The sequence below is a fragment of the Heptranchias perlo genome, chromosome 4, assembly GCF_035084215.1.
Source record: "Heptranchias perlo isolate sHepPer1 chromosome 4, sHepPer1.hap1, whole genome shotgun sequence".
NCBI lineage: Eukaryota > Metazoa > Chordata > Chondrichthyes > Hexanchiformes > Hexanchidae > Heptranchias > Heptranchias perlo.
Genome location: NC_090328.1, coordinates 119922403 through 119941042, shown reverse-complemented (window position 1 = coordinate 119941042; position 18640 = coordinate 119922403). Strand labels below are relative to the sequence as shown.

Below are 18640 nucleotides of genomic sequence, written 5' to 3'. Positions count from 1 at the left end.
CAACAGGACGAGAAATGTTTACATTATTTGCTTCCTGTTGAACTTTTCACACCTGCAGAAGAACCTGTAACATTGCATTTGGCTGAAAGAAACAAAGAAATCCAAAAAGATAAAGAAACACAAATGTATCAAATGTTGAGCTCATTTTGGACAACTCGTAAATTGTTAGGGGAAAAAATTAATAGCATATACACACTCCTTCCAAAAACAGATTGTGGGGAGTGGGGAACTCTGTGTTTCAATGTGTTTGTCTGTCGGTGATGCAGATTTATAACAGCCTAGAACTTCCAGAAACTTATGCAGGATGATGGAATTGCAGCAGAACGGACCACCTGTTGACCACCTGTGGCGTTGCACTCGGCGAGTCAAGACCAAGCGTAGCCTTCAGATGATGCAGTGTTAGAGAGCAGTAGATAATTGGTTCAGTGTGTACAGACATAATTGTACCTATTTAAACGTCTTACATTCTGTCCTTATTTTTAAATAACGATTGATTTTATATGATTATTTATAGTCCAATAACAAAATGTATGGCAATTTGGGAAGCAGAGTTGGTTGCAGCATAGGTGTTTCTCTGCAGTACAGGCTGATGAGCTAGGAGACACAAAGCTGAGGTTAACACAGTGTCACTACTGGTGGGAGGGACAACATTACAAATTTACCTTGGTAGTTGCCATTATAAATGTGGACATAGGAATTTATAATGGGAAAAGCTAGCAGGAAGTGTGTGCAAATGTACAATATTTAATATAGTATAGATAATATGACAGCAATATCAGCAGCAAACTACAGTATGAGCAGAGTAAGCTCGAATGTAGTGACAGATTTAAAATTAAACAGTGGTTGGATGATATCAGAAAATAAAAATGCTCTAATTGAAGGCAATTTAACGACTTCCTCTTATGAATTACTTTGTATTTTCTTTTTGCATGGAAATTTTGTCCAGATTCAGAAGATTTAAAAAAATATTGCCAAAGTTCAACCTCGGGAAGGATGATTCACAGTTACTAGAATATGCTTAGTTCAGATGACTGGAATTATTATGGCAAAGGAAAGGATAGGAGGAATACTTGCTGTACGAAGATTTTTATCTTCACCGCCTGGGCAGTAATCTGGTGGAGCAGATCACCCACCCTTTATAGAACCCACCCGATTGATTTAAAAGGAATGAAAATCGGGTGGGTTCTATAAAGGATGGGCGATCCAGTCCACCAGATTACTGCCCAGGCAGTGGACAAGTTGGAATGAATAAATATAATAGAAACCTGTTTTATTCGCATTGGTACAATTATGGCATCTGTTCTCTTGGTATCATCTTAAATCAAGTCGTCATTCAGGAGATAATGAAGTCGCTCACAATTTTAAATTCGTATGATTTAGGTCACGTCTGAGTGCCTCTGAATTAGGACATTGAAATTTTGACAGAAGGTGTGGACCCTATTCCTAATCTCAATTGCAATTGTGTGGAATAGTCAAGTGGAGGGGCTGCTTCTTGCTCACGGGGAATGAGTGATGATCATTAGGGGAATTACCATTCTTGCACACTGCCGGTTTCAGGGCAACATTGGCAGATGCCTGGGGACGGGCTGTCACTCGCTGCTAGTCATGAACAGTGTAAGATATGCAAAGACCCAGTTGGGAAAAGGTGGAAATCACTTCTTAAAAAAAGGGGGAGTGTTATCTTCACATGATCACAGTGAAATCTCTATTTTAGTCTGTAAAGGAGCTCAAAAAGGTGAATCCCTGAGAAGAATTACATTGCCAGACTTTAGCATTTAACTGTGCTTTACACATGCTAGCTGATGAATCACATGAGGGTTCATACAAATGTTGTCTTGTGATTTTGCATATTAGTGTTTGGCATATAATTTATATGTGCTAACAATTTGATTGACTTTATATACACTAAATTCATTTCTTTTATTATAGGATGAGAAGCAGCTACTTGATTTTCCCAGTTTAAATTCACTGGTCGCGCAATTAATGTTGAAAAAAGCTCCGTCAATGTTGTGGCTGCTGTCAGCAACTTTTAATGAACTGCAGGATATCCTTCCTGAGGTGCCAGGAAAAGTTCTGAAGGTCAGGCATTTATTTAAATTTGAATAAATTTAATAATATACTTAACCAGTTACAGATACAATGAAAGATGTGCTGGAGCACATTACACAGATTTGGACTCTAATAGTATTAGAATAATAGTATAGTCTTTCTTCATTTAATGTTATTTGTTTCCAAAAAACACTAGTTGAATTGTGAAGCCAACTGATTGGGCCCGATGTTAGCAGGGCTGTGGGTTCTCGGCGGGGGGGCTATCGGGCGCGTGGGTAAGGCGCCCGGTGAAATTAGTCAGCTTCCCGCGCGATTGTAGCAGACAATCCACTAATTGGATCCACTTACCTTGTCTTCCGGGTTCCCCACTGCTGATCTGCGCGTCGGGCGGGCTGCGCATGCGCAATAAGATCTGTCAGCTGGAGGCGCTCTATTTAAAGGGGCAGTCCTCCACTGACAGATGCTGCAACAAATAGCAAAAATTACAGCATGGAGCAGCCCAGGGGGAAGGCTGCTCCCAATTTAATGATGCCTCACTCCAGGTATCAATACATGGGGAGAGGAGGAGGGGGAGGACAGAGATCTTCCCCCCGGCGGGCGGGAGGAAGCGGTCTGCCTCTGCCACCAGGAAGGCCTGGCTCGAGGTGGCAGAGGAGGTCACCAGCGTAACCAACATATCGCCCATCTGCATACAGTGCAGGAGGCGCTCCAATGACCTCAGTAGGTCAGCCAAAGTGAGTACACGTAGTCTTTCCCGTACACTCCGTCTGCCACATCACTGCCCCCAACCCACATCTCCTTCAGCACTGCCACCACTACTCTGTCACATCACCCCTCATACCCACTCAAACCTCATCCTCATCTTACCTGCACCTACTCACCTCGCCAGTACTCATCCCGCCACTACCACTCAACCCAATCCTCATACAATCTCATGGCTCTATCTCATACTCACCCTCTCGTGCATCTCTTTCACGGCCAGCCTCACTCAACCTGCCACTACCTGTGCTGCAGCCACAGGGCATGCATCACATATGTGCAGTAGGCAGCGTAAGGCAAACGTGTCGTGAGCATGAAGGGGATGCACAAGGGTGTTTGAGGGTTTGTCATGGGTGTTACTTATATTGAATTTCTGAACAACTCACATTACATATTATATTGGCACCACTACTGCCATGTCTTCGCGAATCCTGTCTGGTTTGTGCAATAATGCCCGCTCCTGAGGATCACTATGAGGACCCACAACTGATGCCACCCATTGTGTCACTGCAGAGTGGGTGTAAGTGTATTTGCAGGGCTCTTCTGCGCAGACGACTGAGAGACATCGGCGATGTCCCCGGTGGCACCCTGGAAGGATGCGGAGGAGAAGTTGTTGAGGGCAGTGGTGACTTTGACAGCGACAGGTAAGAAGATGGTGCTCGGGCCAGCCGGGAGCAGCTCGGCATGAAAGAGGCTGCAGATGTCCACGACTACATGTCGAGTGACTCTGAGCCTCCGTGTGCACTGCTGCTTAGAGAGGTACAGGAGGCTGAGCCTCGGTCTGTGGACCCTGTGGCGAGGGTAGTGCCCTCTGCGACGCATCTCTCTCTGCGGTAGCCCTCTCTCCTGCTGTACAGGTGGATGTGTCACAGCAATCTGTTGTGGAGCTCCACGTGTCAGAGGTGGACGGCGTGGATGGCGAGGCTGGTGAGGCTGGTGATGCTGTTCGCCCTCCGAGGAGGTCATGACTGCAGCTACGGCGGCCCCCATCCGCAAGATGTACATCTGAGGGGGTCCACAAGGTAGGTACATGTGTCCGGACCCTGGGGCAAGTGTGCAGGTTGGTGACTTTGACTGTCAGGAGGAGGGTGGTGGAGGCCAAACTTTCTCTCCCCCTCTGTCTCATAGGTGTTAGAAATTAGAATTGATATCTCACATGCATAAGCCATTAGCATTGAACTTTTCTAACAGTCAACAAAACACAGGTGACATAATGGGCGTCATTTTAGCACCCGCTATCAGGTGCGTTCCTGGCGGGGGGGCTCCGAAAATCGGAGAATCCCGGAGCTGGACCGGAGCCCGCACTGAACCCGCGCACTTCCGGGTTCCCCGCTGACGCGCCGGCGTGCGCGCGCAGCCCCCGCTGGTGGGAATCCCGCAGGCAATTAAAGCCAGTGGGATGCCACTTGAAAGTATTTATTTAGGTATTTCAGGTCATTAACTGACCTGATTAAGGGACTGTGTGTGATTTTGGATCAACATGGGACTGTTTCCCACACTGGGACCAGCCGTATAAATACTGTGGCTGCAAGAGCAGGTCAGAGGCTGGGTATTCTGCGACGAGTGACTCACCTCCTGACTCCCCAAAGCCTTTCCACCATCTACAAGGCACAAGTCAGGAGTGTGATGGAATACTCTCCACTTGTCTGGATGAGTGCAGCTCCAACAACACTGAAGAAGCTCGACACCATCCAGGACAAAGCAGCCCGCATGATTGGCACCTCATCCACCACCTTTAACATTCACTCTCTTCACCACCGGCGCACAGGATGCACTGCAGCAACTCACCAAGGCTTCTTCGACAGCACCTCCCAAACCCGCGACCTCTACCACCTAGAAGGACAAGAGCAGCAGGTACATGGGAACAACACCACCTGCACGTTCCCCTCCAAGTCACACACCATCCCAACTTGGAAATATTTCGCCGTTCCTTCATCGTCGCTGGGGCAAAATCCTGGAACTCCCGTCCTAACAGCACTGTGGGAGAACCTTCACCACACGGACTGCAGCGGTTCAAGAAGGCGGCTCACCACCACCTTCTCAAGGGCAATTAGGGATGGGCAATAAATGCCGGCCTCACCAGCGGCGCCCACATCCCATGAACGAATATTTTTAAAAAATGAAGAGGAGGAGGCCAAGGATGGATCCTTGGGTCTCTGGAGGTGACATTGTAGGAGTGGAAAGATAAGCCGTTGCCAGAGTACAAAAAGTTTGAAAGGATTACTCATAATAGGCTAAACTTTGCAAGACTCCATGCCATCAGCTGGGTCTTGCATGCAGCCAGCGCATATTGTAATACTGTGGGTGCACTGCCCTGATTTTCTGATATGCACTGGCAATGTGCAAGGCCCTCTCAGCAGACAGCATGAGGTCTCGCAAAATTTACCCAAATGTCTGTTCAACTTGTGAAGTCATTGATTTACGTGAATCAAGTCCTGTGTCCATGTTGCTCTGCTGAACTTGAACTACATTATAAACTACTGTCGACCGGAAGTTCACCGGTTAATGGTTTTGGCTTAGTACACAGAGGAAGAGTCAATTCTCTCTTAATTCTCAATTCGCTTTATTGACGTTATTAGATCATGTACATCCCGCTTATACGTCTAGTTAGATATAGGCATGTAGTTTACAGCAGGTTATACAGGTTTATACTCAAACTAGGATTTAAACGCACACCCACTAGGCTTCTCCGATAACACTCCCTGAGTATTCGGCTTTAAACGCACACCCACTAGGTTTCTCTATTAATACTCCCCGAGTATTAGGCTTTAAACGCACACCCACTAGGTTTTCCTGACAACACTCCCAGAGTGGTCACAGAATAGCAAGGATATTATATTACCCGGAAAGGAGAGACACTGCTGGCCAGGCAATTCTCCCTCTTACTCCCGACGTCGTCTCCACGTCCCGGACGCAGTCTTTACGTCCCTGACGCAAGGTATTCACTTCCACGAGGGTTAGTCTCCAGAGTCTCCCTCACAGACAGACACACACCAACAAAAACAAACACACACACACACACACACACTCTCTCTCTCTCTCTCGCTCACAAACAAACAAAGACACACACTGGGACCAAACCAGCAATTCTTCAGTTTTATTCCCCAAGTCTGTCTTTTCGAATGATGCTGTCTTCTCTGGTTGGCTCAAAGTTGCTGGAGTGATCGATGTCATCCCCTGATTGGCTCTGTTCCAAGGGCCTAGGTAGCATCACCGTTCCTTTGTCTCTCTAAGAAGCGGAACAAATTCAAACCGGTTCTGGCCAGTTCAGACCAGTGACTGAACTCCAGGTCACCTCAGTTCAAAAGGTCAGTGTCTTTGTTAGCACTTCGAATTAACCTCAATAGGTTTTTGCAGTCTCCGGCCAACATTACTCTGTACCTCTCTGAATTCTGTGGCAGTAACCTGTGGCTTGTCTACATCCTTCTTGTACCATATATGAGTTGCTTCATTGAGCTCAGTTGTGTCCATCCCTGAAACTAAAACAGTCTTACATGATGATATTGATGAAACAGTAAGGGAACAGTGTCCATACTGTTCTTGCAAATGGTAGAAAGACCTTTCAGCTATTGCTAGATCTTCCACAGGTTCATCTTTAGGGTCTGTGGAAACAGAGAGGGGCGCACAGCAACACGAAGAAACAGAGGCTGAATCTTCGATATAACCTGCTGAAGGTGGATATGGACCTTCTTCATGTAACTTTTAACAATATCCATGCCAATTTGCAACCTGGTAACGTCATTTTGCGTAATATTATGTAGTTGAATTGGAACAGTTGTCAAAGAGGATTAGCTCTGTAGAAAATCTGCTTACCATTCTGGTATGAAACCAGCAAATATCCTGTATATTGTGGTATATAATTGCCTTTCAGAAATCTCAATTTATTTCAAGGCCTTTCTACAGTAGGCCTCCAACTTGAGTGCCATCATTCCGATGCCAGGTCCTCCCAAAGCTCATCGCCAGTGCTTTGTAAACTGTTGAATAGAACAAAATGACAGAAAAATAATTTTGACTGCATTGATTTTAGTCTGAAAATGTAGATTAAGTCCCAATCAAGTCTGATTTATAACAGCAAAGAAGAACATCATGTATCAGTTAGAAATTTACAGTATTATACAATTCAATTGTATTACCCCAATCCATAATAATTGGCAAAATTGATGTTTTTATTCTACCAGTGTAAAATATTTACTGATATGTTATACATATGTTGGAATATGATAAATAATGTTACTACCATCCAAAGTAGTCTTAATGGGCCAGAAATTGCTTACCTGAGGACGCCACTCCGTAATGGCGTCCTCTCCAACTGCCGCTGAATCCATTGGAAATGAATGAGTTTTACTTGCCTGCTTGTGGGCGGGGCTTCCATACTTACAGCCATTTGCTACGCGCAGCAATCCACGCCCTTCAAGGCTGGCCTGATCTCGCGATTTATTTCCAGCTTCTCAATTCAAGCAATTCCACGCCATGGATACAGGGTAAGTTAAATTCGTTCATTTTATTCGTACGGGTTGCTGCGGACTTTGCCACGCCGGTCGGAGCAATTTCCGGCCCAATGTCTGGACTGCCATTTTCTGCTTGAGAGCAAATCATCCAAAAAAACTATCAAGGTCCAGGATATTGTAGTCATTTGTAGACAAGAAAACTACACGGGCTACTTTCTTTCACGCTAGAAATTTTTTTTTTACTTTTTATGATTTTATAATTTGTAGATTTTTGAAAGTATCATTACACAAAGTAAAAAATGACACCAGGGAGTTTAATGACAACTACACAAATGTTGGGAATCAGGTCACAGACCACTCAGGTCTGTGTTATGATTAAGATGTTCCCAGTGCTTCAATTGTGCTTTTTAATTTCCTTGGAACTCACTTATTCTTCATCCAGTGTATTTGTAATGAAAATTGTTGTTCTAGCTTTTCAGTGAGATTACTGCGTTGCACAGGCTTAGCTCATCACAGGAATCAAGAAAATCACAAGAGGAATTGCCTTCTGAAAGAGCTGAGTTAAGCTTTACACCTCCCATGACTGAAATTGTTGACCATCAGCTGTACCCAGACTATGAAATATTGAGGAGTATTCACTCTACCAAAGATAGACCTAAAGAATCGGAAGACCTGGAAATGATTAATTTTCATGGACCAAGGGATCTATGGGAGTCTGGGAAAGTTTTTTCGGATACACAACCTCAGAATTTTAGACCAGTTTTTGAAACCTGGGCTACTACCCTTTCACCATGCTACCAGTTGAATGATCACATGCAAGCAGAAGTGAGACAAATGGCAGAAAATCTGATAAATGAGAACGATGGTCTACCTCATTGTCCTGAAAGTTCTGGTTATAATGTGGAAGTGCAGTATCGGGACCCTTCAGGCTCTGAGAATACTATTCCAGTTGTAAAATCTCACCAAATAGAACCACTGAGCAATATGTTATTTGATCATCTGAGTCATTTAGCATTAAAGAATAGCTCAGATCTTGGGGAGACTGACATTTATTTTGAAAAGAGCAAAATGCCCTCAGTGGAACAGTTTTACACGGGTGAACACTCATACACTACAGAACATAAGTACCAAAACAGAGCAAAAGAGGTGATGGGTACGAAAGCCAGCAGTAATACACAGTATGGCTTCTTTCCTCAGCAGGATGTGGGTGTTCTTCACTATGAGTTGAGAAGCGAGGCCAATGACCTTACAACAATGCAGAACGAATCGGTCGAGACATATCATCCAATACTATCTCATCAGATTTTCCCAGCCTTATCTGGAAAATATTTGGATGATTCATTTTACCCGTTCAGTGACCCTCTCTGTCAGCAACGTAATAGAGCTGTAAGGACTAATCGTGAACAGATGGCATACATTAAACCTAAATTTACAGATTATGATTCACTTAATAGTGAGTATACATATGTTGACAAGCCTGACATTTGTAGTAGTGCTTATTTTCCCCTTAAAGCAACTGATTATTGCAATGAAATTGTAGAAGAACAGGCCTTTGATCATGATTCAATTAGAAGAAGAAAAGGAAAGAAAAGACGATACTCTGGGACAAAAGTGAATGAGTGGATACAGTCACCGTCAACTAACATAGAGGAAACTTTATCTGATACAGCGGCATTTTATACATATTCAGCAACTTCACCAGGTAAGCGCTTTATTTACTTTTATGATAATTGATATCTTTGGTGTTGCTCTCATAAAAATAAAATATATCTGACTTATTGTAACCATGCTCATGTCGAAACTACAGCACAGAAACAGGCCATTTGGCCCAACTGGTCTATGCTAGCATTTATGCTCCACATGAGCCTCCTCCTTCCCTACTTCATCTAAACCTATCAGTATACCCTTCTATTTCTTTTTCCCTCATGCTTATCTAGTTTCCCCTTAAATGCATCTATGCTATTTGCTTCAACTACTCCATGTGGTAGCACATTCCACATTCTTAATGTTGTTTGGATAAAGAAGTTTCTTCTAAATTCCCTATTGGATTCATTAGCGATTTTAAATTTATGACCTCTTGTTTTGAACTCCCCCACAAGTGGAAACATTTTCTCTACGTCTACCCTATCAAACCCTTCATAATCTTAAAGACCTCCCACTTTAACTCTGTATTCACCTCTTTCTGTTTGTCTTCCAATCTTTCTGCCTTCTGTTTCTCTCTCTGGGTCTCACATTTTCTCTTGTTTCTATTTTTATGTTGGTCTCCAACTCTCTTTCTAACTTTTTATCTTCCAATCTTTCTGTAAGTTACTTCTTCCCCCTGGCGTCTTCATTTTCTGAATGACTCACAATCTGTCTGAATGTCTGTCGCACAATTACTCTCCATATGTTTTTCTTCCCTTCTGTATGTCTCTTCATTCTGTCCCTTTTTCTCGCCTCCCCTAGAGATCCTGGGGCAGATGTGAGCCTCCTTGGGTATTCCTGAAACTTATTTTGAAAGAGTCCAAGTACCATAAAAACACCAGTCAGATTACAGATCAGGAGTTTGTTCCCAGCACCATCCCAGACAGCATCTGCCATTTCTACCTGTCTGGTTTATTTTTTTAAACCTTTTCCAGTAAAGTTGAGCAACCCTGGTTTGCAGGAAGTCGGGTGGGGAGTGGGGGGAGGTGACATGCGCCTGAATCCTGGTCTGGATATCTCTTTCACTGAAGTGCTTTAAGAAAACTCGCAATGCTGAACTCTTCAAAAGCAGGAGCCGCTGTCCTTCAGGTCCCTGTACCCCCCTCCTCCCACACTGGAAAGCATAACGTTGAAGTAGAAATTTGAGTTGGGATGTAAGAGGGAGGAGAGGATTGAGAAAGAGCAGGGCAGCATGGGTCTGGGAAAAAGAAATGGGCCAGATCCTGGGGAATGGGCAACTAGGACCTAGCATTGGGGCTGAGATGAGGGAAACTGGGCAGCTAGGAGTCAAGTCAGAGCTGAAGTGGAGGGTGTCGAATGTACTGTCAGTCTAGTGCAAGATGATGTGACCAGTGTCACATCGAATCACCCCTTAATCTCACATCTGATTAGTTCCTGCTAAGTACATGTGGGGAGAGGAAGGGATGGGGCAGGTGCAGAATGAAGACCAACAGCCTCCAGTGTTGCCTATCTTCATTCCTCAATATATTATCAGACACCAGAACTGCCTCCTCGATCTGATCTATCCCTCCCATCTCTCAAGTGACCTCCTACCTCCGTTGTTGCCATTCTCCTTCCACTCTTCTCCTACCTCGCTGCTCCTTGGTACCAGCTACCTATCCAGCAAGAGGGTACCAATCAACAGCAAGAGAGGATATTGGTGAGAGGGAGAAGGGTAGACCAGGAGTGATTGCGGATATCAGATGAAAGAGTGATCCTTGGTTGCAAGGTAACACTAGGACAGGTAGGTTACAGGAGACTGGGGGCGGGGGCGGGGGGGGGGGCGTTTGGGGGAGTAATGGCTCTCTGCCCCCTCTCCCTGTGCTGCCAGGCCCTGGGAGGATCCTCCCTGTGTTGGCAGATCCCCCATCCCTTCCTTGCCCCAGCTCTCTCAGACCTTTGGTTCCCCCTGCTGCAGTACTACCAGCCCATGGCATTTACTGGTCTAATTCTGCCAGATTTGAACAACTTCCCCAGTGATTCTGCACTACTTCTCACTGCTGAGAGACCCTAGGACTCCACAACCAATGTTTCTAGATCCCAGGACCCAGTCCAACCCCTTGTTCTGCTGGAGGCCAAATTCCCTCTCTGCAGTGCTGCCAAGCCCAGAAACCTTTCAAGTTCCTCCAAACTCTCAGACGCTCGTCCCAATGCTACAAAACTGAAGGACTGCCACCCGTTCGCTGCAAAACCCCAGGACCACCCACTCAATGCTGCCAAAACCCCATTACTTTTTTTTTGTGCTGCTAAACTGCAATATTATGAAGCCCCTGGCTACACACTGCACAGCTGATGCACTTCAGGGCAACCCCCTTTGGTGCTATTAAACCCTGGACTGACCTTCTCCCTGAACTGCAGAACTGCTGTCTGCTGGCTGTAAGGGCCCTTTGCAAATTGGATTTAGGCGGTCTTCATCCAGTTGCTAGTGAACACAGGTCTTTAGGACAAAACTGTCCCTCATTTGGCATTAATTGGCACTGCCACACAGACAGGCCTGAGAATAATTGGTGTGAGAAATGGGAAAAATTCCATTTGGGGCCGAAGCACATTGGGCGAAGTAGTGGGATCTTTACTCTTCATCTAGCTGTTCTATATCTGATTGGATATTACATAATGTTCGCACTGATGGGTCTGAAATTATTTCATGCTCCACCACTATCACCATGATGAGCAGGGGGAAAAAAATTAAAATAGTGTGCAAATCTGATTGTAGCCAGACTATCTGTAGCAATGGCTTCTCTTCCCATGCCCACATTGTCACCCATAGAGTCCCCCAAGGATTCATCCTTGGCCTCTTCCTCTTCCTCATCTACATGTTGTCCAGTAGTGACATCATCTGCAGACATGGGGTCAGCTTCCACATGTACACCGATGACATCCAGCTTTACCTCCCCACTACCTCTCTTGCTTCAGCCGCCAAACTCCACTTCCTTGCCACTAACTCTGTCCCTCTTCCTGGCCGCTGTTTCAGGACGAGCCAGACTGTTTGACACCCACAGTTTCCAACCCCATTTTCCCTTTATCATAAAAACCATTTACTTCCACCTCTCCTTGCCACATTTATTTCCCATTATTGTACCTTTGCTATCACACAAAGTAAAACAACAGAAAATCAGAACTGAAGAAGCAGGGTCCACATGAGTCAAAAGCAAGGTAAGCTGCTAGAAAACTGACACTGAGAAACTACAAAGGGCCGATGAAAGCAACCAATCCTGAAAAACTAGTCAGGACCAGTCAAGAAAAAAAGAGGTAAACCACTTAAATCACTTAAAATGTTTTTTGAAAAAAAGTTTAGTTTGCCATTTTTTCTCAGTAACTGGAATTTCTAATGTTTAAATATGGTTTTAAACAAAATAAAAACATCAGAAAATACATATTTCACACGTGTAAGTCTCACTGGGCCATTTGGGGCACATCTGTGGGTTGCTGGGTTAGCTTAGGAATCCCCCTAGACATGCCCCTAAACTGTTGGTTCAACACAGCTGGGATGGGCAGAAGTGTTCATGTGCAGGAACTAATCATGAAACACTGAATTCAGTGTTTGAGACATCTAGAAACTTACAAGCAGTTGTGCCAGACCCAGGACCCTCCTCGCACCACTGACAGACATCAGGAATCCACCGACCTGAACCACAATTTTGCCCCTCCCCAATTCTGCCAAGCCTCAAGTTCCTCTCTGCCAAATTCTAAGTTCTCCTTTCATAGTGATGGTAGACCAAAGGACCACCCCCATGCTGCCAAACCTCAGCAGATCCACCCCAGTGCAGTCAAAGCCCAGGATCACCCCAGTGCCATCAAAGCCCAGGATCACCCAGTGCCATCAAAGCCCAGGATCACCCCAGTGCCATCAAAGCCCAGGATCACCCAGTGCCATCAAAGCCCAGGATCACCCGAGTGCCATCAAAGCCCAGGATCACCCCAGTGCCATCAAAGCCCAGGATCACCCCAGTGCCATCAAAGCCCAGGATCACCCAGTGCCATCAAAGCCCAGGATCACCCGAGTGCCATCAAAGCCCAGGATCACCCCAGTGCCATCAAAGCCCAGGATCACCCGAGTGCCAGGAAAGCCCAGGATCACCCGAGTGCCAGGAAAGCCCAGGATCACCCGAGTGCCAGGAAAGCCCAGGATCACCCGAGTGCCATCAAAGCCCAGGATCACCCCAGTGCCAGCAAAGCCCAGGATCACCCCAGTGCTATCAAAGCTGATGATTGCACAGTGTTCAGTTCCATTCGCAACCCCTCAAATAATGAAGCAGTCCGAGCCCACATGCAGCAAGACCTGGACAACATTCGCGCCAGACAAGTGCCAGGCAATGACCATCTCCAACAAGAGAGAGTCTAACCACCTCCCCTTGTCATTCAACGGCATTACCATCGCCGAATCCCCCACCATCAACATCCTGGGGGTCACCATTGACCAGAAACTTAACTGGACTAGCCATATAAATACTGTGGCTATAAGAGCAGGTCAGATGCTGGGTATTCTGCGGCGAGTGACTCACCTCCTGACTCCCCAAAGCCTTTCCACCATCTACAAGGCACAAGTCAGGAGTGTGATGGAATACTCTCCACTTGCCTGGATGAGTGCAGCTCCAACAACACTCAAGAAGCTCGACACCATCCAGGACAAAGCAGCCTGCTTGATTGGCACTCCTTCCACCACCCTAAACATTCACTCCCTTCACCACCGGCGCACTGTGGCTGCAGTGTGTACCATCCACAGGATGCACTGCAGCACCTCGCCAAGGCTTCTTCGACAGCACCTCCCAAACCCGCGACCTCTACCACTTAGAAGGGCAAGGGCAGCAGACACATGGGAACAGCACCATCTGCACGTTCCCCTCCAAGCCACACATCATCCCAACTTGGAAATATATCGCCGTTCCTTCATCGTCGCTGGGTCAAAATCCTGGAACTCCCTTCCTAACAGCACTGTGGGAGAACCTTCACCACACGGACTGCAGCGGTTCAAGAAGGCGGCTCACCACCACCTTCTCAAGGGCAATTAGGGATGGGCAATAAATGCCGGTCTCGCCAGCGAATAAAAAAAAAAGCCCAGGATCACTCCACTGCTATCAAAGCCCTGGACTGCCCTGCAGTGGCCTTGTGCAGGCCAGCTTTCAAAAATGCACTTAAGCAACTTAAAGCTGATTCCTGAACATGGCCAGGAATGCACGATGGCCTTAGGCTGCCTATCTCTTGCAGTGGCATTTTTCCTCCCTGCTCCCCATTTCCCCTCACCCCATTGCTACCATCTCTCTACCACCACCCCTACCTCCAGATCTCCAAGCTGTAGGTAAATCTGGTTTTTCACCATGATCAGATATCGACTTTAAGTTGCTTAAGTGCATTTTTAAAAACTGTCCTGCTCAGCTTGGCTCAGTTGGTAGTGCTCTCACGTTGAGTCAGAAGATTGCAGGTTCCAGTTCCACTGCAGGTTTGAGCATATGGTCTAGGATGACACTTGCAATACTGAAGAAGTGCTGTACTGTTGGAGGTGCCATCTCTGGATGAAACATTGGGGTAGAAGTTGCTTGCAAAATAATGTTGAGCTCAACAGCGTTGACCGTTGTTAGTGGTGAAATGGAGGAGCAAGTTCCGGTGTTTGTACGTTGTTTGCTCCTACTGGTTCACCAGCGATATGACAGCTTCAAATTCAAGGGAGATCGCCGGCTGCAATCAGTGAAATCATTGAAAAAGCGCAAACTTGCTCAACTGTCCAGCTGGAAAGTAACTAATATCGTCACAAAACAGGTATGCTTAAAAATACCAGGTCTAAAATAAGTTTTAATAGTGCAGTAAGCCTTAATGACTGCCAAACAACTAAAAATTAACTTCTAAAAATGTGGAGTCTCATTACTCCTTATTTTAATAGTTTTTGGTCATTTAAAAAAAAATTTAATTAAAAAAAATTATTTTTGTACTTTTCCCTTCTGTCTTTTATCCAATTATTTCTTACCCTCTCTTTTTCGCTATCTATAACTTTTTACAATGATTTTAATGTTGTACCTTTCACTTCCTGGTTTTCATGTTGGAAGCCTGCAGAGACCGTTTCGCAGCTTGTCAAAAATGTTGCGATCTGATGGGCCGAGAGGAGAGATCGATCCTCTCGCTTCTCCCACAGGTCCTAGCTTCGCTTGAACTGACTCTGGTCTCTTCTCCGCTTCCTATTCAAGGAAGTGCCCAAAGTAAAGACCGCATAAGTTAGTGGGTTAGTATAAATCTATGGAGCAGCGAGCACTGTTGGTTCATCGTTCCAAGCAATTTCTGCCCCAATATAGTGAGGCGCCGTCTGCCAGCTCAGGTGGATGTAACAGATTCATAGGACTTTTTGAAGAGGAGAAGGGAACATGATCGTAAACAGAATAGGGTAAAAATTCTGTGACCCGGGGTGGCAGAAGTGGAGTATGAGTCCGGTGGGGAATGATGGGGGACACAATCTGCCTCATTGAAGATGCTTCCTAGGCCTGCTGCTGTAACATTATGGAGCAGCTGTGGGGATGTGTATGGAAGTACCCCAAGAAGTTCACCTAGCACAACCCTAATAGGACCAGTGGGACATATATCTGCTGAGAGCAGGTATAGGTTCTGTTGTGAGCCTACTTAATGCCCCGAGGGTCATCTGTTCCCTGAGGAGAATTTTTAAAAATTGTGAGCAATGTACTTCAGCTTGATTTGGGCCTAGAAGCGACCCCCTCCCCGTGCAGGAGGGAGCTGCTCCTTGGGGTGGGCGCCTCTAGGGTATGCTACAGGCATAGGCACCTGCCTCAATTATTCTAATGACCACCCCCACCCCCAGGATTTGGGACAGGGTCAGCATCAGGTCAAAAGTATTATATGGAAATCCCGCCCCGCACACTTCCACCAGCCTGAATGGGTTCGTCAAATCTCTAACCTGTTATCTGGTCAGTCATTCATTTTGCTGTTTGTGAGTCTTAGTTGTGTGTAAATTGGCTGGCATGTTTGCCTACATAACAATAGTGACTGCACTGCACGGGCTGTAAAACATTACGGGCTCCCTGAAGATGTGATAAGGCACTATATATACATACATATAGATAGATACATATACATGTGCAAGTGCTTTCTTAAGTTCTTAACCACTCCTGGACACAGCTGGTAATGCGGCTTTACTTGGAACAGAGGTGAGATTTCCTTAATGGGTTCAAGGGTTCACCGCATTAGCTGGGGAACTTTCTGACTAACAGTGGGAATCTTGGTATTTTAAAGTTTCTGGAGAGTGGAGGGTTGCAGTTATCGAAGGGCAATCATCACAACACAAATTCATCATTGCTGGAGTTCCTCAAGCAAGTGCCCACAACCCAACCTGCTGCAGCTGCTTTATCAATGATGTTCTGTCCATTGTAAGTCAGGGGTTGTGTAGTTTGCTGATGGTTCCACACTGTTCAGCACCATTCACAACTCCTTAGATATTGAAGCAGCCTATAGCAGGACTTGGATAACATGGGCTTGGGCTGACAAGTTGCCAGTAACATTGCACTTAACTGCCAGGTGATATCCATTTCAAGCAAGAGAAAGCTCAGCTGTCTCCCCTAATCCTCAATAGCACCATCATTGCTGCGTCCCCAACCATCAATATCTTGGAGTTCACTATTGACCAGAAGCTTAACTGGACCAACCATATCAAAACTATGGCTACAAGACCAGAGAAGAGGCTGGGTTTTTTGAGGGGTCACTTCCTGACCCCTCAAAGCCTGTCCACCATCTGCAAGGTTCAAGTCAGGATTATGATTGAATACTCACCACTTGACATCATCGCTGGAGACATCCAGATCTGCCTTTCCCAATCCCTCCACTGTCTCTGAGCTTGTCCAACATCCAGTCCTGGATGAGCAGCAGTTTCGTCCATTTAAACATTGGGGAGATTGTAGCCATCGTCTTCAGCCTCCGTCACAAACTCCACCGATTCCATACCCCTCCCCATCTACTGTCTCAGGTTGACCCAGACTGTTCGCAACCTCAATGTTCTATTTGACTCCGAGCTGAGCTACTGACCCCATATGCTCTCTGTCACAAAGATCACCTACTTCCACGTCTGTAACATTGCCCGTCCCCGCACCTGCCTCAGCCTGTCTGCTGCTGAAACCCTCACCTATACCTTTATCACCCCCAGACTTGACTATTCCAATGCTCCCCTGGCTGGCCTCCCATCCTTCACCCTCCATAAACTTCAGCTCATCCAAAACTCTTCTGCACATACCATATCCCACACCAAGTCCCACTCATCCATCACCCCAGTCCTTGCTGACCTGCATTGGCTCCCAGTCCCCCAAAGCCTCCAATTTAAAAATTCCATCCTCATATTTTAATCCCTTCATTGCCTTTTCCCTCCCTTTCTCTGTAACCTCCTCCAGCCCAATAGCTCCCCAAGAACTCTTAAGTTCCTCTGACTCTGGCCTCTGCCCCCTTCCTTCATCCCACCATTGGTGTTCATGATTCAGCTGCCTAGGCTCCATTCTCTGGAAATCCCTCCCTAAATCCCTCTGCTGCCAAACATTACATTTAGTGCACATTATGTCCATCACACTCCAGACATCACCTTTCATTATAGATGCAAAATCTTAAAAATGAGAAAGTCCATCACTTAATGCTGGGTGCCGCGACCAGGCGCCTGAGCTTGCGACCTTAAAAGGACAACGCTCCAACTTAGCAATAGAATAATACATTGTGCATTATGTGGTTTAACACTGCTGTTCTTTATATAACAGTTCATCATCCAATTAAGCATAACACCATGAGAGATCTGCTAGTATAGATAGATAGATCCAATTTTCCCTTTAGATCCACATCACTGCCATCATCCTTTCTCAAAGTAAATCCTCAAACTAGCAACATAGTTTTCATATTTTATTGCTGATGGAGCTCTCGGTAAAAAAATCAACGACTTAAAAAAAATCTAAATTTTATTGAATTTGTTGAATACAACAAAATATGTGGCAGTGCAAGTTTCAGATATACTGCGTCATTCCTAAAACATGGTATTCCCTTATTGAACTGTTAAATCCTGCTGCCGAAGGTGTCTCGGAATCTTTTAAGTTTCTGATTTGTACAATAACCGCATTCATAGTCTTGATTCACTTGAAGAATGAGTGAATGGCAAATCCTGATGGTGGACCGCTCCACCTTATCTCACATTAGGAGAGAACTTTTCTCAAGCCTCATCTTAAATTCCTCCCTGAATTTATTTCACAGTTCCACTCATTTCAGGAATCTTATTTCTTCGTTCTACTTGATACCACATCCAATTGTTCCATTGAATGGATCTTATCATCTCCTACTATGTGGGCAATTTCAAGGCTATCAAGACATTTTGATTTATCTCTCATAGAAACAAAGTTTTGGCTAAATCTATTGTTAAGCAACATCTCGCTAAATTGCCTGTTGTATAATGTACTGCTACCATCTGGCAAATAGAGAGATTATGTAAGTGTTAAAAGTTCATTTGTTTGTTGTGGTAATATCAAAATTGGTTGAAGAATCAAATGTAGTGAACACACTGGAGCAATGTAGGGCAAGTGTCAGCACATCTATTCTGAAGTATATGGGATTAATGTTTATGTTTTTGGAGAGCAGTCGAAGGCTGGGTATTGTCTACTTTCAGTTTCTGCCAAGTACTGATTTCAAAGTAAGTTTGAAGAATTACATATTACTTAGAATTACATAGAATGTACAGCACAGAA

The 18640-nt window shown here is 45.3% G+C and overlaps 1 protein-coding gene across 1 annotated transcript in view; it reads left to right on the top strand.

Annotated features, from left to right (window-relative positions):
- Positions 1-18640, top strand: part of LOC137320672 (protein shortage in chiasmata 1 ortholog) — a 60363-nt gene that overhangs the window by 37603 nt on the left and 4120 nt on the right. Inside the window, exons 16-17 of the mRNA XM_067982351.1 lie at positions 1930-2079; positions 7728-8958. Of these exons, the coding sequence (XP_067838452.1) occupies positions 1930-2079; positions 7728-8958 (1381 nt within the window). The remainder of the gene's footprint in view (positions 1-1929; positions 2080-7727; positions 8959-18640) is intronic.